This window comes from Frieseomelitta varia, unplaced genomic scaffold (assembly GCF_011392965.1).
Source record: "Frieseomelitta varia isolate USP_RPSP 00005682 unplaced genomic scaffold, Fvar_1.2 scaffold_248, whole genome shotgun sequence".
Taxonomy (NCBI): Eukaryota; Metazoa; Arthropoda; class Insecta; order Hymenoptera; family Apidae; genus Frieseomelitta; species Frieseomelitta varia.
Window position 1 is genome coordinate 878790 of NW_025109977.1, and position 21219 is coordinate 900008.

Sequence of the window (21219 nt, forward strand, 5' to 3'; positions counted from 1 at the left end):
TTAGACTGTCGTTGTTATTGCAATTAAAAAGAAAAAATCATCATTGTTATATGACATATGTATAAAAAGTGCGTTTATCACTGTGCGGCCTCCACTAACATTTTTTCACATTTTGTCTAAACTTGTGACAAAATTGTCAACTTTTTGATACTGTCATTGATTTCCTTTTATACAAACAATTTCTAAAAATTAATTTTTGCTCAAGTGTACTTCAAAATGTCAAAGCGAGATTTTACATCTGTCAGTACCAAAATGAGATTACAGTACCAGAAAGTAGGAGTACTCAAATTACGAGAGGTATTTTTCAAAATTATTTTCCCAATTTTTATCTATTTACAGTCGCAAATAAATTACAGTTTTCGTAAATTACAGTTTTCTTTATGAAAAATGCAATTACTTTTTATTTAAAAAATTATATTTTAATGTTTATTATTTTTTTTTATATAAAGAACACTTTTGAGTACTTTTACTTAAAGTACCAATGAATAATATTACCGAATCTTACTACTCTAAATGTAAAATTTGTAATGTTTTTTTTATCCTTCCAATCTTTGTACTCTTTATAGATATTGTATAAGCGATATGTTAATATCATGAAAAAGCTACGAACTCGTTTCGTAATTTTGTTGCGTTTAAATTCTTTGTATACTCGACTGCGGTCACGTTACGTGATGTATTTTTAAGAAAAAATTTCTACAGACTTGTTGTATGTATCTACTGAAAAATATTTGCCTCCCTGTGTGTAGGACATAATGACTTTAATTGAAAAATGAAAGAAAGTAATATATTGATTTTTTGGGGTCGATACGTGTATACACAGAAGACAAAAAATAAATGAAATTAAGAAAAATGCAAGTTTTTGAATTCAAAATGTGATTAAAATTAAAAAAGACGATCAAAATTTCTTATTTACTTCAAAAATGCCTTTCTTCTATTAAATTTTTTCTTTGAATAGAAAATAAACAGAATAAAAAAGACACTTTCTTACAGAATCTATGAAGAGATAGCCCCGTTTAACTGTTTGTAAGAAATTTATTTTTCAGATCCACTTTTACATAAAGATAATAGATGAATTTGCTATAGATTGAATTTTCAGTTTTTAATATGACACTACAAATATAATACGTTAGGATATATAAAACACGATCAACATTTTTGTGACCTTCTCCTTTTCTGCCATCTTTAGGCTTACAATCATTGTACATTTAATGCTTATGCAAATATAATTTATTATTAGATATCTATATGAGATACATTTGTCAAATATCAAAAGTATTTATACATAAATGCAGCAAAAGTGTCATCCGAGAAAATTCTTACAGTTTACAATCTTACTCAATAATTTTGAAACTCATAAAAATTATAATAAAATTTGTGTAAAAAATCTTTTCCTTTAATAATTATCAACAAAATCATGCGAATTTTTTAACATTATCTTTGTACAAAACAAATTATAACAATCTCTTACTTATCTAAAAATGAATAATTTTATTATTCTCATTCTACTGATCGACATTATTTACGTAACACGGAGTATTTAATAAATTAATGAAATAATTTTCAAACTTCCACGAAAAATATATATCTAGATACCTTTAAAGATACTGAATTATTAATTCAGAATTTTTTAATCGTTATATGTATATATGAAAATTCTTATAGTAAATTTGAAATATTAATAATGAAATTTTTATGAAAAAATAAAATATTTCTCTAGTATATGTTAAAAATTTCAAAGACGAAAAATATGAAGAGATACATTATAAAATATAAAAGAGAAGTCATAAAATACAAAGTTTCCCATGATATTATTTTCAATATTTATACAAGTTTTCAAAGCAATATTTGCACAATTGATTAAATATAAATAATAAGTTCGATTAAAGTACTAATAGAACTCATGAAAATTATTGAATAACTACTTTTTAATTAATCGTCAATAATAGTACAGTCATCACTGCTTTCAGATTCCATAACGTTGGTTTTACTTAAATCTTTTTCTTTATTTTTTGATATATTTCCTATACCAACATTACCAGTAGTAGAAAAGTGCCTTCTTTGCATTTTAGTTTCTTCTTTCAATTTATTATTAATAAATTCATTCGCGGCAGTCTTTTTATTTAAATCGTTATTTGTGTTGCTAACCATTTTCACAAGATTATCAACAGTCTTGCAGGTAATTGAGTGTCCACTTGATGGTTCATATGACTTTAGATCACTGTCCTTTTTAACAGAAATGCTTGAAACATTACTGCTTGAAGCACTGTTTGAAGATTTATCCATAGTTTCTAGCATTTCAGAGATGAAAGGCGAATTAGCTTCTATCAGATCCTTCAGTGGTGTTTCATTTGGATCGGGTAACTGCTTTTTCATATTCAGTTTTTGCACAAACTGAATAAAATGATCTTCGAAATTTCCAAGTTGCTTATTAACTTTTTTAACAGGCAATACTGAAGCATCATCTTTTTTCTCCGATTGTTTACTACTTTTCAGCACAGAATGCCTTATATGTTTATCATAATTTTGCAATTTTACAGTATTTATTTGTACCGATTTATTTACCATCAAAACAGACCGATCGCCCACGGCTCGATCTATGCTATGTTTCTTTTTAAAGAAATTTATTCCATCGACTACGTTCGTTTCACCAATCAGTTCAGATGAACTCATAATACTGTTCTCTATTTCTTCGCCAATTTCTTCGGATTCTGCATCGGATTCATTGATACAAGTCATATCAAGAGGTATTTCTACATGATTCTCTCTCTTGCGAGTATTATTTTTATCTACAGACAGAATAGCTCCTATTTTTATTTGATATCTTTTCCATCTATTATATTCACGGATTATTCTATCATTGATACATGCTAACTGAGTTACAGTATTGCGTATATCACAATGAAACTGTTTGATTAGAAGATGAGCATCGGTCGACTTGTAGTTTTTAAATTCATCTCGTTTAGTTGTATCATACAGATCTTGGAACTTGATCTTCAAATTATTCAGAATATTATTAATCTCTTTACCATGAGGAAGTAACCTTTGGTTCAGTGTTTTTACATTGTGCCTCTCCTGTGTATTATAGCTATTTTTTGAACTTACGAGAGCAACAGGTACTGCTTTGCCATTAGAGCTGTTAATAAGTCGTGAAACTTGCGACGAACCGACAACTGCTACATCTTCTGTATCACTTTCAATCTCTATAATATTCATGTTTGTACGCGGCATTTGCGGCTCAAGTAAAGAGAAACGTGGTCGATGTATTATATTAACATTGTGATTAGGTATACTAACCATTGGAGTTGGTACAGAATGTAATGTTTGGTATAAATTTGCTTGGTTTGTCTGATTTATCGAACTAGACGTTACATGACGAAGAGGTGCTGCAGGTTGCAAAAAATTAGAAACGTTCACAACAGCCGTATTGTACATTGTTGGTTGTTGCGTAATGGAGGGATTCTCTTTATGATGATTCGGATTTACTTGAAGTTGGGAAACGATCGTACCGTCTCCACTAACGGTGGCATTTTCACATTCAACCATTGTTTGCTCGCATGAGAGTAAAGGTGGAAATATTTCACTATTATCCATCGAAATGTCATCTGACACTTCATATTTATCATTACTATCATTGGAAAATCCTACTTTACCACGACCCTTTTTTTTACGTTTGGAAACAGGATTTGATACTATTTGCTTAGGCATGTAGGTTTCATCGTCTTCTTCTGAATTTGAACCATTTTTTCGGCGCTTTCTTTTTCTCCTTCGCAGACAGCATTTTGATTCGTCAGTATTCATTCTATCATCTATTTCCTCTTGAGACAACTTACTGTTATTTTGAAATATTCTACAAAGATTTAAAATAATCAAGCAATTAAAGTGAAGAGTAATTATTTCAGTAATTGGTATTTACCTATTCATGGTTTGAATATGCTTAAGTAAAGCCCAACAAGTTCCTCTTGCGTTATATAGATCTCTAGGATCACAGACAAAACATTTCCACCTCTCATCAGCTTCAATTTTTTTTCTTAATATAGGATCAAAATTTCTTTTAATACATTTATAACAAAATGTATTACTACAAAAGGAACAACAGTATAAGTTACCACCATTTGCACACCATCTACAAAACATATCTGTCGCATCATCACCTGTAAAATTTGATTTTAAAAATATGAAATTTAATTGAACTTTTTAGTACAGATAGCAATAATATGTACCTTGTTCAAAGGTACCATCCCCATAGAACTCTCTGCATTTTGCACACAGCAATGTACGTAATACAGGATGTTCAAACATGTTATGAGCATTTGCTGGTGCAGAACCAATGTGTATATCACATGCTGTACAATGTAATCTTTGAAATCGTATAGATGAGATGTCTGCAACAAAACATCAATGTCAAACTGCAATAATGATTTTTCTAAAAATTTACTTAATTTTTAAAAAATCTGTTCTTATAACTTAACAATTTTATTATCTTATATATTCATTGTCTTTGTTGCATTGAATAAACTTAAAAAATAAAGAATAATATGTATATTTTACTAGATCAATATTATACATTTCCTTACCAAAAATTCTGCAAAATAAAGAATTATTATAGAAAATATATCTTGAAATCTAATTTACTTGTGTTTTTCCAAAAAATCTACATAACATTCTCTACATCATAAAAGAAACATGACAATAACATACTGTGTCATATAATGTTAAGAATGAATTTGTTAGAAACAAAAATTAACAGACAATAAAAATTAATTAAATAAATGTAAGTTTACCATTGCCAAGCATAAGCTTATAATAATTGCTTTCCTCTTGGGAAATAGGTATTGAAACATTCGTCGTGCCTGGAAGTAGTTCCTTGGGAGTTACTGTAATACAAAGTAGGTTAGACATTGTATTTCACGATAATAATTCGTAGGAAGTCATTTCACAAAACTTTGAGATTTCACCATTTTCTTTACTGTCTGCTTCTTTCACTTCGTTCACTTGCACTTCGAGCATACTTGAGATATCCATTCTTAACGTTCTGCGAACGATTACGTTCAACGTTACGTTTCAAAACACAGACTATCGGGCCGCCATTTTCCTGCAGGCGCACCGGCCTGAAATTTCGCCATAGAATTATTCAAACATTAAAAAAATACGCACCTCGTTTAAAGGCATGAACAACTGCAAAATTCTAAAGAGACAGAGCACCTTTCTTAAAAGATTTCAGCAGAAAAATCTGCCATTTTTCGTGAGTACTTCTTTTCGATAGTTATTGTTACATTACGATTGATTGCAATTTATATGTATCATAAACATACTATCACGATTGGTTATATAGAATTGTAAATATTTAAAGGTGTAAATTAAAATAAATACCAAGGATGGAGTAAGGTGCTACCAATTGGCATTCTCGAATCTTTTAATTTTGGCGCGATTTTTGTACGTTGAAGTCACATCAAGATTTCTGTAAAAGATTCACTAAAATATCTTTATATATATAGTCAAGGATTTTAAATGTAAGATTACATTTAAAAAATTAGAAAATAACTATAAAGCCAAGCCAAATTTTTAAGGATCGTTTGAATATTCGATTTGACACGACCGGAAACTCACCCTTTTGTATATTGTTGCGACTGCAGGAATAAATTTATTTACAAATGGCGATCATTTTTCAGGCTTATAGTTATAGAGTGATTCAAACTGATTGAACAGCAAAAAATACAACAATGGCGGAAAATACGGGAAAATCCAGGAAAATCTCGCTACAAAAGTCTGCGGAGAGATTAACGGAGGAAATCCAAAGTATGGCTAATTATAAAAATCTTTACACTGAAATTCAGGTATTCGCAAAGTATACAATCATTAAAATCAAATCGAAAAAGCTCAAAAAATCAAAAGTGAATACAATTTTCATTTTTTTTATTTTTTTTTATTTAGAAACTTGTTGCCTCTACCGCGGTAAAAAGAGAAGATTTCAAAAATACATTACTGGAGGCGTTAAAAAGTAATGGCTTGGAAACAGAAATCAGAAATACTGTATTTCATTGGGTCAGATCGCAGGTATACGTACATTTTTATTAATTTTGATGCATTTAAAAATTTTATAAGATATTTGTAACTCTTTCTTTTAATCAAATGCGTTTTAAGGGTTCTTTATCAGCTGTGTCAGAAGCATCCACGGAGGAAGTAGATCTAACTTATTTAAAAAAGGCTCAAATTCAATGGGAACGTAGAATACAAAAATCGTTAAATTCAACATGTAACGAATTAAATGTGCCACTGGCACGCATTAGACCAAACGCAGATCGTGAAGAACTTGCTGAAAAATGGAACGAATTAAGCACCTATGATATCGGTGATCTTAATAACGATTCGTTGAATAAAAATTCTACTAAAAGTGCTAAAGCAATTATTCTAATAAATTTGAACTTTGCTTTATTTAATATCTAGATTTATCACAGTACAGACCTCTTTACGCTCCAAAAGACTTCTTGGACGTGCTATTTTCTATCAGAAATCCTTCTTTTAAAAAACAACCGTAAACACCGTTTTTTTTTTTTTTTTTTTTTTTTTTAATAAAAATTACATTGCCTTTTTGGATTTTATAACAAACAATAATAATTTTTCAGAAATGAATTGAATTGGGAGTTTGGCCATATCCAAATTCGCGTAAAAACACTCACGCAATTGGTATATATTACATGTATCTAATTATATATATATATTTTTTTATGATAAATTATTATTTTTTCTTTAATAGAGACATTTGTACGTGGAGCTAGCAAAGGGTATGTCATTATTAGGTGTAAATCCAGACATGCCAAGTTCAGAAAATTTCACAAATCTAGAAGAGGAAAGGATTTACATTGGCGAGAAAGTATTGAAATCGAATCATGCCCCGATAGCGCAAGAATTCTTGAAGCGTGGAGCTCCTCGAGCTCTTCGCGGTCGCCTTTGGTCCCTTGTGTTGGGATCCACAGTAAAACAGAATGTAAAAATGTTATTTTCAAGCCAAAAAAAGAAATAATTGCAATCTGAATGTCTTTTAGGATCTGGAATATTACGAAGAATTAAAAAATATGGTGTTACAGTATGATATTGTTATAGATAAACTGATAATAAAGGTAATTAAATTTTAAGTCTTTTTATATAATTTTTTAATTTCTATTCGATTATTTTTTTCAAATTTTATTTTCAATTATCTCTATTTTAGGATGTGCAGCTAACAGCACGAAACGACGATCAATATTTTGTATTCGAAGACGTTTTATATAAAACAATGTTGTGTTTTTCTCGTGATTCGGAAGTATTAGCTCCAGTTACAACTGATAGAAGTGCTGGAGGTCAAGTAATACATGCTGTTTTACAAGGGAAACCAGCCACTTTGGAAAATACTCTAGTCTTTCCACCAAGTGGTGTGATTCCATTTCATGGATTCACGATGTATGGTAAAAAATATAGAACATTATTTTAAATCAATATTCAAAAGTCTGTAGAAGTCCATAGAAACGTAAGAAATTTAATTAAAGAAGAAAAAGAAATATTACAAAAATATTATTAAAATCTTATGAAAATATTATTAAAATGCATATAATTTTTTAGCTACACCATTTTGTTACCTATACGATGATCCGTGCGCCATGTATTATACATTTCGAGCATTTTATTTACGATATTGGTTCCGCTTGCACACCGTTTCTAGTCACGAACAAGGTATTGTAGCATTATGTTTGCTTTTTGAGAGGTTATTACAATGCCACGAACCACTGCTTTGGATTCATTGTAGAAACATTCACATACAACCGTAAGTTCAATTTATTTTGTACATTTGTACATCATAAAACTAATTGATGTTTGTTTTTAGAGTGAAAATCGTTTTTAAGTGGATCATGAGAGGTTTCAGTGGCCATTTACCACCAGAACAATTGCTTTATCTCTGGGACTTAATTTTAGGATACGATTCGTTAGAAATTATACCTTTACTCGCAGTTACTATTCTGAGCTTTCGAAAAGAAAATTTAATGCAAGTGAATAACCAACAAAGCGTAGAGGTGGAAAAATACTTTCACACTAATTATTTATTTATTATTTCTTTACGTTACTAATTATTTATTTTCAGGCTGTCTTGGCAGATTTGTCCTCTTTGAAAGTTGTTCCATTATTGCAATTGGCTTTGTTAAGAGAATAATAGCGGGTGGCAAGAAGAAAAGACACGAGATCTTGATTTAAATATAAATTTAAAATTTAAGTACTTAGGAATAATTTCTCCTTTTGCGTTTGCGCAAAATGTACTGATATACACCTTTATCTCTCTTCCATGATTTATGAATTGTTACTATAATAATTCAAACTACTTGGCAATTTATTAAGTGATCAGACATTCTAAGCACTTTAATTTGCTAATTTAAAAAACGCATGAAATTGTCGACATCATCGATTTCGTCAGTGCTGAAATCATCGCCATTTCTTTCACATATGGTTAGAATGATGACCAATATTCTCTGTACTCGCAGCTGATTTCCGAACGTAACTCCATGTATACAGGGTGCCTTATATATACGAATGTACGTCTATTCAATAAAAGTATACAAATATAGCAAACATTTTAGAATATAAAATTGTTAAAGTTTTCATTCAATACGTATATGTTGTTTCTTTTTTAATTCAATTCAAACAATGGAAAAGCAATTTTATATAGTACTTCTCTTCTTTGGTTCTACATATATATATTATAGTATCTATATTAATATACCATTTCTTAATCATCTTATTCTTTTTGTATTATTTATCAATTTTTTTATTAAAAAGATAACATATAACATATTCCTTTACGATAAAGTATTTTAAAATATCTTCATAATATACTTAGTATTGAAAATAATTATAAATAATTTGAATTGTTTAATTGTTCCTGTCGATAGAAGTTTCTGTCAGCAGTCGACTCTTTCAGTCTTTATTTCCATATACGTTTCATTTCTTTAGGACACATTGTATGATGCTACTTGCGATCGACAGAGATAGAAGAAGTCTTTTAGAGGGGGACTTTCCTGTTTCCGCCTGTCAGCCGTGGAGATCAGAGACGCCTACCTGCCATCGTCGTTGTGTTTATAGTAGCTGGTTCTTTACTGAATTGAATTTTGTGCTAATATCCCGTGAAACGCGTGCAAAGCCACGCCGAACAGCCGCTTGTGAGTAGAATTATCGTTGAATTTAATTTTTTTCCATTTTAGAAATTGTATTCGACTGTCATTGTTATTACTTGCGAAGTTGCGACGGACAAGGGTGGGGTGATTCTCACCCCCAAATTATTAGTCATGCACAGCTTTGTATTAGTGTCGAAACCCCTCTTTAACATTATTTGTCTGTGCATCAGGAATAAATTAAATGAAAATCTAATGACGACTTTCGATGAAAAATATTTTTAAATAAAAATATTCTCATTTATGGATTTCTTACATTTTTTTTTATTAAAAATAGTTATTGAATATTGCACGAATTACAAAGATTTAAAGTGAGTTGTTTACATGTAACATTATTTGTATCAGATTACATGGTTTAAGCAGAAGTTAATCCAGAAGCTATATAGTTACAAAACGTCAAAATGGCTTGGCGTTTTAAAGCATCTAAATATAAAAATGCAGCTCCAATTGTTCCTAAACCAGAGGCCTGCATTAGAGACATCTCAGTTGGCTCCTATCAAACTTATGGCAATAACATTGCAGCATCTGCTGCATTTATGGCATTTAATGTAGACCATAATGGTATATTTATATGTTTTAATATAAATTATACATTTTATTTTTTTTATATTATATTATATTTCTTGTTTTTTTTGTTTTTTTTTTAATTAGGATCTAATCTGGCTGTGTTACCACTAGAAGATTGTGGTAGAAAAAGTAAAACTATGCCTTTACTCCATGCTCATGCAGATACAGTAACAGATATGGACTTCTCTCCATTTCATGATGGTTTATTAGCCACTGGTTCACAAGATTGTCTTGTAAGTCATAATGTTTATAGAATATCTTTACAGAATATCTTTGTTTATTATTCGATTAATGTGTTATAAATTATTATGTACTTATTGCAGGTCAAGTTATGGCATATTCCAGAAGCTGGCTTAGAAGAACCTCTATGTAATCCTGAATGTATATTTTCCCATCGTCAAAGAAGAGTAGAAGTGGTGTGTTGGCACCCTTCAGCTGAACATCTTCTAACAACAGTATCATATACAAACTTATCTTTATGGGATGTGATTTCACAACAAGAACTATTTTGTAATTACAATATTATATTTTCTACCAAATGGAACATTTTCTAATAATTCTCAATTTATTTAATACTGGTTTGTTATATTACAGCTAACAATGAACATACAGATGTCATTCAGTCTTTAAGTTGGAAACAAGATGGTGTGCTTCTAGCTACATCTTGCAAAGACAAACAAGTGAGAATTATAGATCCTCGTACTTCTACTTGCATTGTCAATTCTTGTTCCAGTCATCAAAGTATCAAGGATTCTAGATGCGTTTGGCTAAATAATAGTGATAGAATACTCACTACTGGGTTTGATGCAGCAAGATTAAGGCAGGTTTATATAAGAGATCTGAGGCATCTAAATGAACCAGTAAAAATGTTAGAACTGGATTGTAGCACAGGGTAAGAATTCATTAATGGATAATCTATTAAATTGCTTTTGACATAACTGTAACATAAATCATATTCCATAGAATTCTAATGCCCCTGTTCGATCCTGATACAAACATGCTTTTCTTGGCTGGAAAAGGAGATACTACTATTATGTACATGGAAGTTATGGATAAGGATCCATTCCTAGTTGAAGGTATTCGTCATAGTGGAGAACAAACAAAAGGAGTATGTTTGGTACCAAAACGAGCATTAAACGTGATGCAAGCTGAAGTTAATAGATTACTGCAACTTACCTCCAATATGGTGATACCTATTATGTATCAAGTTCCACGAAAAGTAAATACATTATAATATAAATATCTTATTTGTAATACATTCCTGAGAGATAAAAATTGTTGAAATTTTTATTTTAGACATACAGAGATTTTCATGCAGATATATACCCAGATACAGTAGGATATGTTGCACAAAATAATGCAGCAGCCTGGATCAAAGGACATAATATACCTGTTCCCAAAATATCCTTAGATCCTGCTAAAAGAAATAAAGGAGAGGAACCCATTACTGTAAGTAGATGTCTGTATAGTTCTGGGACAGTTTTAGCTTAAAAGATGTATAAAATATAGTAGAATTTTTCCTAGTTGACCTATAGAAAGAATATTGATTACTTTTGTAATAGCATTTATCATTTTTTATGAATTTGTAATATTATTGAATTGCACGCTTGTCATCATCATTTTCATTTCATTACGCATTTTACTATTGCCAGTCCTGAAACAAATTTTTAAAGGAATCTTTTTGTTAACATTTTTTTAAGTGTATTGTGTGATATTTGAGTGTATTTACAATTAATTTTTAATTATCATACAATATAGTACGAAACGAATAATAACAATGTATCGGGTAATGCAATTAAGCAGTTTAAAATTAATAAAACAAAATAAAGATTGAAGTTGCATTGATACTTTGTTATTTGTGTGATGTATATATTCATATATACATAAGAAAGTAATATAGAAGTAGAACATGATTTAAATATTTTTAATATTTGTGCTGTAAATTTATAGTCTTTTTTTCATGCATTTTATTTAAAAAAGAAATTCCGATTGATAATTTACGTTTTATTTTGCATCATTTGATTTTATTTCCTCATGTTCTGTGTATATTTTTTCACGTTTCAGATATCCAATGTATGTTTTATAGTTTATACATTAGCACCATTCAAAGTGTTATTCCTGGCACGTGTAATTTAAATGGCAATTGATGTTCTGTAGCTTATTCTATCAGCGTAAGTAATTCTAAGTATGCGCGGAACATAGCTATTTTTGTGTTCTTAGGCAAATGCTATACTCTTTTTTTGTACATATATTCTCAAATTTATTTTGCTGCGTTTAGGTGTAAAAAAAGAGGAGGTTTCAAGAATAGGTGTCGTTTACCTGCATTGTCTCTTTATATTTTTTTCTACAATTGCAAATTCAAATGTACAGATAGTATGTATGTGTATGTAACAAGCTTGTAGAAATTCCATATATCATTGATGTAGAAAGAAAATCTTGAGAATGGATATCGGACTTCCCTAATTTTGTTCAAACAGTTTGCGTTATTAAGGAATTTACTCTCAGGTACATAAGGGAAACTTAGCAACGCTCAAAGAAAATGAACGAGAAATAAAAGTGGAGCAGAAGCAATTGACGAAGCCTGTGACCGTCACTACGCCGAAAGCTTACAGGAAGACACAAGAAACGATCGAGAAAGAGCTAATGCTTGAAAACGACATTGAAAAGTTAGAAGATACGAAGAAAATCGAAGTTGAGGATGACAAAAATAAGGTGCAGAACGGAGGGCAAGTGATTCCACCAAAGCCTCTCCCAAGGTCGTCGAGAACTAATAGCATTTCTGAGGATGAACCGAAGCCAGTCGCACGTCCTCGTACATCGCCGAGCGTGGGTTCAGTAGTTACGTCCGTGAACCCTAATGCGATTGGGGGATACAAGGTTGTAATCTGGCTATAAAAAAAATAGTAATGTTATGAAAAGAATTTTATTTAAAAAGATGTTCTACTTCTGTATGCTTGATGATATCGTGTGTTCTTACAAATCGTTTCATTTATTTCATTACCGTCATAATCACCATAAATAATTTATTTACGAATAGATTTTTATTAAAACAATAAAAATATATATATATAATGTTTAATTTTCCTTTGTTTTTAGCCCCGACTTGGACCAAAACCGTTTCAAGCAAAGTCTGGCAGTCAAGAGTTTTCTTTTGACAAGATCTTTTCAGTGCCTGTTGCACCAAATAGCGATACCAATGGCTATCAGAATGATTTGAACAATCAGATAGAGAACAATATAGAACCAGAGAAATCGCCATCTTTTAATAACGAAAGAAACATGAAAGAAGCAGAAAATGGAAAGAGCGATTCTAGTTCCTTGGAAGAAGATGCAAACTCAAGTGATTCTGGCTATAAACCGAAAACACCAAGCACTGCGGAAAGGCGCAAAGTGTTCGAAATAAAAGTTAAGGATGAATCACCTGAAAACGAGGATCTTGGAAATTTTGAACGGGGCAACGCGAATAGAAACTCTATTGCCGAAAGAAGGAGGCTTTATGAAAGTCGTTCTGTATCTGTAACAGATGGAAACTTAGCTGAGAAAGCGATGGGATCGCCAACAATGTTGAGACGCAGGGATTCATTCAAAACCAAAAATGAAGTAATTAAAGAAGACGAAGTTAAAAAAGTTATCTCAATGCTGCGTCAGCAGAGCATGGATCCCCGTTTAGAAAAAGTGGATAATTCTGTGACGCCAACGCCTAAGAGAACATCAACTGTATTTGGTAAGAACATTATAAAAAATAGATACTTCCCTTTATGAAGCAATCATATTTTTAATAATTTATATTTATTGTCTATAGGTAGAGTATCGAAATTCCGACATTTAAAGGGTACACCTGGTCACAAATCTACGCATATTGAAAATATAAGGAATATCAGTCGTCAGATATCTGGAGAATGCGATGGTTTTCACGGTACTTAACATTTTGTATAAAATATTTGATCTCTTCTACAAATTAATTTACTTCAATTAATGTATTATCATGTAGCCAATCCTGATCGTGTTGCGGTGCCACTCAGTGGACCAGGTGGTAAAATTGCAGTTCTTGAATTAAAGAAAACCGGAAGATTACCAGACGGTGTAATGCCAGCGTTAGTACATGGTGCAACTGTAATGGATTTCCAATGGAATCCATTCGATAATCAGCGATTAGCTGTCGGTAAAGGAACAACTTTTTTTTAATTATTACAGTATCTTGTAATAAACGTATTTGCCAAATCGTATTAATAATTATTATTCATTAACAGCATGTGACGATGGAATGATTCGATTATGGGAAATACCAGAGTCCGGATTAGCAGAGCCAACAAACGAACCGAAACACATCATAAAAGCTCATACCGATAAAATATATTTAATCAAATTTCATCCATTGGCATCAGATGTTCTGGCGTCAGCATCTTACGATATGACTGTGAAGATTTGGGATTTAACACTTTTATCGTCGTGCGAAACGGCTGTTGCGAAAATAACTCTGATGGGACACACAGATCAGATTTTCAGTTTAGCGTGGTCACCATGTGGTCAATATCTTGCAAGTACGTGCAAAGATGGAAAATTACGAATTTATAAACCAAGATCTAGCGATGTGCCAGTCAAAACTGGGAAAGGACCTGTTGGTACCAGAGGTGCACGAGTTGTGTGGGCATTGAAAGGACAATTTCTCGTTGTATTGGGTTTTGACAAGTAAGAATTTACACAATTATTTAGGCTCATATACATAATATAAAATGTATGACGGATATCTATAGAATTGATTCTAGATATCATTTACTTTTTAATCCATATCCTATATCATTCATTTTATAAATCTTAAAAAAAAAAACTTGAAGTGTAAATGGAATAAAATAAAATATTAGTATATTTTTAGCGTAAAAAAAATTTAAGTATAATATAATTTGTTATATATATTTTTTTTCAGAGTTTCAGAAAGACAAATATATGTATTTAAAACAGACAATCTTAATACCTCGTTGACTACAGTCGGATTAGATGTTTCGCCTGCAATTCTAATGCCATACTACGACGAAGACAGTTCGACACTTTTCTTAACGGGACGCGTAAGTATTGTTTCTTATTGCAAAGTTTAAAGTATGAATAATTAAAAAATATTTTTTATGAAACATGTTTTTAGGGTGACTCTACAATATACGCTTTTGAAGTAACGGAAGAACCACCATACTGCTGTCCACTTAGCCATCATCGATGCAGCAGTTTGCATCAGGGTTTATCGTTTCTTCCTAAGAATAAATGCGACGTTGCTAGCGTAGAATTTGCATCGGCTTTAAGACTAACAAACAATACGATAGAACCTTTGAGTTTTACTGTTCCACGTATAAAGGTAAATTTAATAATAAATCACAAAAGTATAAAAGTAGTGAACTTAATTTTTAATTGTTCCAGAGTGAACTTTTCCAAGACGATTTGTTTCCACCAACGAAAGTTACGTGGAAGCCAACTATGACTGCCACTGAATGGTTTAATGGAGCTAACAAACAAGCTTATAGAATAAGTCTAAAACCACCTGGCATGGATAATTGTAAGTAGAAGCTAATATTTTTATTAAAAGTGTTGTAGTATTTGCGTTAAAAATGTTACAAATATTTTTCATTTTATGCATAGTAACAGAAAATCAAGGTCAAGGAGTAGTTACTGCGCCAGTTGCGGCAAAACAACAACCAACGACTCCATTCTCTGTATCTGCTCAATCTTTCAACAGACTGGGATGGAATCCTGACGTGAAAGCTAAACAAGAAGAAGTAAGTAAATATTTAAAAACATGTGGCATGAGTTATATACACAAGTATAGTATTCTTTATACAGAAAGTAATCTTTTCAGTCATTTTACTATATATTTTTTATTATTTTGGTTTTTTTTTATAATTGTTGTTGCAAATCTTCGAGATACTATAAGGCACAGTTTTCAAATAAAACTGTATTAAACTTCTTAGCATAAATTTAAAAAATTCATATTTTTATATCCTGTTTTATCTGAGCATATCGTGAATGTGTGTGATAGATCCAGAAAACTATGAGCAACTTTGTGGGTGATGTAATACAGTGCTCCTTAGAACAAGATCACATGGAAGGTGTAGAGGAGCACGAATGGGTAAGTATTATTTGTTGTAAAGCTAAAATCGAATTTATTTTTATTCTGTAATATTAAATAATTTCGATCATATCCTTGCAAATTGATTGACATCCCAATATATTTTATCATTTTAATTGCAGGATGAGTGAAGATTGCGCGACGTTGATAGGTCATTCAAATAAAACGGTAAGATAAAATAAATCTAAATGTAGCTGTTCGGAACATAATTTATTTGTAAGTTAAAAATCACAACATAAATGGAAGTATTTCAACATTAACATCGTGCATATTGAGAGATATTTATGACTGAACAAACGATACTTCCAACAAAAATTTTATTCGGAAAGGCTACTAATACGTGCTATTTTCTTCAATTGTGGTAATATTTTAACATTATAGGTATAATTACCTAGATTATTGTGCAAATTTAATTTAGAAGAAACTAAGGACTGAACATTAAAATATTTTCACTTCGTGTTAAAATTCTCTATTCTATATAGTTCAGTAAAGAAGTCCTTGTAAAAAAAAAATATGCAATTGCAGTCCTTGTTATAAATTTCTATTAATTGTCACTTGATTCATTTGATATTAAGGATAACTACATAGAATAATTATCAGTAAGAGCAGTACTAGAGATTTAGATTTACGAATATTCACCAGAATTTATCAAAATTTGACAATAGTTTCGATTACGTGTTTGTGACTTCGAGATCACTGGTACTATTCCAAAATATGTTTCTAGCTCTGAGTGAAAACGAATCTACTGAATAATTTTGTTCTATTATCTATAAGATTTGAGAATGCTTTAATATGTCACTTATAAATTAAAGATATAGAAGAGTTTTTAGCGTGCTAATTAGAAATGGGCATTGCTCGACTAAATATCATTTTAAACAGAAAACCAAACTTGGTTAAAATATTCTTTGAAATAATGTGTAACGCTTTTTTAAATAATTTATAAATTATTATTGCTCAATAAGCAATGCTCATTTCTATTGCTAAATACTCTAGTGTATAATGATCCATAAAATAATTCTTGAAATTGATATATGATTTATATAATATAGACCTATTAGTGCCGTATGTTTCTTTATTTAACATTATCAATGATAGTCTCAGTGTATACATTACTGTAATGTAATTATCATACGTGTGATACTAGCGAATGATACCATTTTCATGAATCAAGAATAGAAATTTTTACAATGCATTCTAATAGACACACGCACATATTACGTGAGATAAATAATAGAAAGTTACACATACTAAGTTACAAATCGACAATTATGTTATACGGCGAAGTATATACACACGGTAACTGATTGTATGTTCAGTGTTTTCCTGAATCTTAAGCAATAATTCAATGGCCATGTCGAACGTAATAAATAAACCACTTTTTATACTCTTTCAATTGCGCCAAAGTATTTGTAAACACAAAAGGCTCGAAAATCCACCAAAATGTATCATAACTCGAAATCGTTCTTTCAATTCATTGTGTATCTATGATTAGAATATTGAAGCGTGAATTCCATATTTATTGATAGTCAGAAAGTGAAAATCTCTTTAGATTACAAATAGCGTAAAAATGCCTATTTTGTCTATACGATATACACTGAATTTGTACTTTCTAATAGTCTAATATAAAAATTAAGAACGATAGAATGATTTATCATTCCTGTAAAGTGCATTCGTTTACAATTTTATACGAACATATTCTATTCCATTTAGATAGAGTTTTTTAATACAAATAACCATAGTTTCTCTTGTAACTAAGAACGTAATGGTGTTCCTATTTGTGTGATTGAAAAACAATTTTGTATAAACAAGGAACCCTCTAGTTTAGTATATCGATTTTTAAATATGCCTACAATCGAACATGGAATTTACGCTTCTATGCGAGAACCACGCACATTTTATACTTTTATATTTCAATGTCAGTAAGTTAATAGAAAACGTGTAAAAGAAATTGAAGTGATGGTGCTACACCGTTTCGACAAACTCTAGCTTGTAATCGCCAGAAATACGATAATGAAAGTATGACAAATCATACTATTTGTTTTCCGATGAGAAATACGATTACTGCTCAGTTTGCTCAATAACATTCCAATCTATTTTATCATAAAAAAAGAGGCACAGAATCATCAACTACAAAAAATTAAAAAGGTGCCAAAAGTTTCATGCAACAAATGAAAAAAGAGAAAGTTTATGAATTAAGTTAAATTAAAACACGATGAATTGAACGTTATAAAGCATTTAAGAAAGTTGCATATATTTTTCTCTAGATTTCTCACGCATCTTTTTGTACCATTTCTATCAAAGATAGGAACTTTTATAAACATCAAGAGTAAAAAGAAAAAAATGTAGAACAAAGAGGAACAAAATAATACTTCGCTATGAAAAATTGCCATTTGCATCGTCCACGTCGTAATTCACATTTGTATGTCTAAATAATTATCCGTCAGATATTCTAGAACTGAGAAACGTCATTGTTGCATATTTTATTAGCCTTATTTTTTCATGCTATTCTATTTTTTAGCTTCTATTTAGGTTTATATTACAGATATAAACAGATCAAAAACCATACACACACACACACACACACACACATAGTATCGTTTAAAAATGTATCTGAAAAAGTTACAAATTGCATAACAAATCTTTTTGACTTGTTTTAAAATTTTTTTCCATTACACCTTGAAGCGAAATTATAGATTATAATAGAAGGTAAATGGAAAAAATAATTACAAAACAGATAAAAATTGTTTCTTACTCTATAATGCTTCTCAAGAATGCTATCCCACTGTGCAACTCTTTTATACTGTGAATTTTCCCTGCATTAAACAGTAGATTTATAATCACTCTCAATAATTAATGCGATCTTTCGTAAGCCGCGATTTGAAGATATTGTCTCAAAAAAATTATTTCAATTGCAACAAGAAGTTTCTTAGTATTCAATATTGCGCTATGACTGATCGCTAGGTAATTCTATCATGTAGTGACATACCTTTGTATCGACCTTATACCTCTTACATGTATTTCACTTATAAAATCTTTTTATCAAAAATGTGTATTTAATGTGTTTTTACAACTTTATCCTCATATTACATAAAAAAAGAAAATAAAAACAATTCAATTGAATACTATTATTTATGAAACTTTAGGAATGTTTTTATTTAAATTTATATAAATAACAAATTTTATATCAGATAGTAGCTCTTTCTTTTTACACTTATGAAAAACACTAATGAAAAGTATAATAAACATGATTTATAAATGATAATTTTAAAAAGCAATATATTCTTGTGTAAATCATCTAGCGCTTCCAACTCTATCTCTAGGAATTAATCTGAGTTCAGATCCATGTTTAAGGAAAACGTTCCCTGAAATTAATTATATCATAATCGTTATATTATTTGAAAATTTTCGCATAAGCATTATTTTATAATATGAAAGACTGACCTGCTGTTTGTTGTGGATTAATACCTATTCCATCATCTGTGATTATGGCAGATGTTGCTGGAGATACTTTAAATTCTTCAGCAGCAAATTTCAATACAGCAGTGAAAGGTGTGTTATCTGGCACACAAAGTCTGAAATTGTAAATGCACAATGTATATATAACTACTGAAAAATTTTCATCTAATCAGATAATGAAATAGATATGAACTTAAAAAGATGAGAGCTTATACAAATAGTTATTAAAACAAACTGAGAAACTCAAAAAATAATGAAACTAATTTTATATAAACCCCCATTTCTGTTTAATGAGTATGCAAGGATTGTGCTATTACCATCCAATATCTTTTTCAATTTTATGCCATATTGTACCATTAGGCAGTGTTTTTACTAAATTCATTCTGTTGTACATTATTTCTGAAATTTCTGTAGGACCATTTAATAATATTTCTACTACATTGACAAGATGCTCATATTGAAACTCGCAATTTGACATCCACTGATTTTCAGCTTGTTTCATATGACGTGCAAAATAAAATATACTATCAAGGAAATTCGTATAAAGCTCTGAATATCTCTGCATCAACTTCCACAGCAACTTTCGTTTTACATTTGAGAGAGCTAAGCAAACATTTGCATCATTTTGAACGAGTTTATTTAATAATACCTGAACTATTAATTCTTTGCTTTTGCTGCTGTGGTGTAAATTAGCAGCAAATTGAACTAGTTTCAAATGAAACCCATCATTAAACATTTTGTGAATATATTCCGAAACCTCAAACTCATTACCACTATTAATTAAAGACTCCCAAGACATGATTAAAGCTTCATCCTGCATGTCCAAAACACAGATGCCTAATTGTTCTAATGATTTTATAATTATATTCGTACATACTCCGTTAATTAATATTTGTCTAAGAAAATCATTAAATCTATCACTGCCGCAATGTTGAATGTACAATTTTAAAAGTTCATCCACAACATCGTTTGATACCGTGGTATCTTTCAAATAGATCTCTAATAATTTATCGCAAGCTTTTTTCAACTCAGAACACTTATATAAATTTGATCTACCCTCCCTCAACCAATGACTATGAAGATTATTATCAAGAACATTCTCGTTGCCCACTTCATACGCCTTGGCAATTGTGACTTCAATAAACTGAGCGCATTGAAAAGCTTTGACAACATTCTCTATATTTGTTTCTTCACTGATACTTGGATTTTCTATAAGTACAAGAAATGTATTAAACATTCCTAATACTTCGAGAAAATCAGCTTCTGACATGTCGTGTTATTTTTGCGTATATGTAAAGAATGTTAGACTCTCACTGACTAAACTTACACTTTGAATGGAAGTTTCGGGTCAGAAGTAAGAGTTATTTTAAAAGTAACTTTAGACCTGCAACAAATGAACATTCTCATTGTTAATTAACTAAAATCATAAACATATGTGACAAAAGTTATATACATTTCGAAATTACGTGTCATATGTTATGTATATATTTCTTTTTTTATCATTTTTTCAAAAATATTATTAATCAGAATACGTACGCCATAATAGTCTGATTATTTTACTAGAAAATGGATCTTTTGCACGGCACAGACTTTGAAAGAAACGTTAACCTCAATCAAACATTCAGTTTATTCCCTTCCAAGAACATATGACAAGTACGCATGCGTAAAAATTAACCACATACACATACGTAGTATAATATATAAGTATTCAAATCGAAATATCAAAGGCTCTAATATTATATATGATTTTTCTTTCTGTTTTTGAACAAAAAAGAATCAATATAATTACAAAAAGAAACCTTCCGTCAAAAAAAAGCATAATGTAGTTCACAAGAAACTAAATACAAAGTGTGCTTTGATCTAACGAATAGTTTTTAAATTTTTATAAAC

General features: G+C 30.3%; 4 protein-coding genes across 7 annotated transcripts; 2 read left to right on the top strand and 2 right to left on the bottom strand.

Moving 5' to 3' along the window:
- Positions 1-1765: 1765 nt before the first annotated feature.
- Positions 1766-5176, bottom strand: LOC122528312 (transcriptional regulator ATRX-like). Its single transcript, XM_043653305.1, has 5 exons — positions 4956-5176; positions 4782-4874; positions 4221-4382; positions 3914-4151; positions 1766-3847 (listed from the first exon to the last, which is right to left on the bottom strand). Exons 1-5 carry the CDS (start codon positions 5020-5022, stop codon positions 1930-1932), a joined length of 2478 nt encoding a protein of 825 aa, XP_043509240.1. The 5' UTR covers positions 5023-5176; the 3' UTR covers positions 1766-1929.
- Positions 5177-5183: 7 nt separating this feature from the next.
- LOC122528314 (TBC1 domain family member 19) lies at positions 5184-8359 on the top strand. The gene is made up of 12 exons (XM_043653311.1): positions 5184-5242; positions 5634-5834; positions 5932-6054; positions 6142-6349; positions 6445-6532; positions 6624-6684; positions 6755-6985; positions 7044-7118; positions 7208-7442; positions 7597-7798; positions 7859-8045; positions 8114-8359. Exons 2-12 carry the CDS (start codon positions 5721-5723, stop codon positions 8180-8182), a joined length of 1593 nt encoding a protein of 530 aa, XP_043509246.1. The 5' UTR covers positions 5184-5242; positions 5634-5720; the 3' UTR covers positions 8183-8359.
- Positions 8360-9028: 669 nt separating this feature from the next.
- Positions 9029-18225, top strand: LOC122528311 (coronin-7). Of its 2 annotated transcripts, XM_043653303.1 has the most exons (18): positions 9029-9182; positions 9540-9755; positions 9846-9994; positions 10085-10271; positions 10356-10653; positions 10725-10980; positions 11058-11210; positions 12267-12638; positions 12858-13485; positions 13564-13677; positions 13753-13923; positions 14012-14450; positions 14686-14824; positions 14899-15105; positions 15168-15303; positions 15387-15523; positions 15784-15873; positions 15996-18225. In XM_043653303.1, exons 2-18 carry the CDS (start codon positions 9596-9598, stop codon positions 16002-16004), a joined length of 3645 nt encoding a protein of 1214 aa, XP_043509238.1. In that variant the 5' UTR covers positions 9029-9182; positions 9540-9595; the 3' UTR covers positions 16005-18225. The 2 variants fall into 2 exon arrangements, with proteins under 2 accessions (XP_043509238.1, XP_043509239.1); XM_043653304.1 differs by lacking the exon at positions 12267-12638 and having other exon boundaries at positions 9031-9182.
- Positions 16065-20989, bottom strand: LOC122528315 (ubiquitin-fold modifier 1). 3 transcript variants are annotated; one of them, XM_043653314.1, is made up of 4 exons: positions 20866-20989; positions 20657-20713; positions 19315-19445; positions 16065-19235 (listed from the first exon to the last, which is right to left on the bottom strand). In XM_043653314.1, exons 1-4 carry the CDS (start codon positions 20868-20870, stop codon positions 19165-19167), a joined length of 264 nt encoding a protein of 87 aa, XP_043509249.1. In that variant the 5' UTR covers positions 20871-20989; the 3' UTR covers positions 16065-19164. The 3 variants fall into 3 exon arrangements, with proteins under 3 accessions (XP_043509249.1, XP_043509248.1, XP_043509247.1); XM_043653313.1 differs by lacking the exon at positions 20866-20989 and having other exon boundaries at positions 20657-20751; XM_043653312.1 differs by lacking the exons at positions 16065-19235; positions 20657-20713; positions 20866-20989 and adding an exon at positions 19647-20650 and having other exon boundaries at positions 19328-19445.
- Positions 20990-21219: the final 230 nt, after the last annotated feature.

Coding starts and splice junctions, on each gene's coding strand:
- LOC122528312 (XM_043653305.1), bottom strand. CDS start 5,022: ATGGATATCTCAAGTATGCTCGAAGTGCAAGTGAACGAAGTGAAAGAA. Junction 4,152..4,220: donor GGATGGTACCTTTGAACAAG/GTACATATTATT, acceptor CAAATTTTACAG/GTGATGATGCGACAGATATG. Junction 3,848..3,913: donor CATATTCAAACCATGAATAG/GTAAATACCAAT, acceptor AAATCTTTGTAG/AATATTTCAAAATAACAGTA.
- LOC122528314 (XM_043653311.1), top strand. CDS start 5,721: ATGGCGGAAAATACGGGAAAATCCAGGAAAATCTCGCTACAAAAGTCT. Junction 6,350..6,444: donor ATTAAGCACCTATGATATCG/GTGATCTTAATA, acceptor TTTAATATCTAG/ATTTATCACAGTACAGACCT. Junction 6,685..6,754: donor TAAAAACACTCACGCAATTG/GTATATATTACA, acceptor TTTCTTTAATAG/AGACATTTGTACGTGGAGCT.
- LOC122528311 (XM_043653303.1), top strand. CDS start 9,596: ATGGCTTGGCGTTTTAAAGCATCTAAATATAAAAATGCAGCTCCAATT. Junction 9,756..9,845: donor ATTTAATGTAGACCATAATG/GTATATTTATAT, acceptor TTTTTTAATTAG/GATCTAATCTGGCTGTGTTA. Junction 15,524..15,783: donor TGAAAGCTAAACAAGAAGAA/GTAAGTAAATAT, acceptor TGTGTGTGATAG/ATCCAGAAAACTATGAGCAA.
- LOC122528315 (XM_043653312.1), bottom strand. CDS start 20,599: ATGTCAGAAGCTGATTTTCTCGAAGTATTAGGAATGTTTAATACATTT.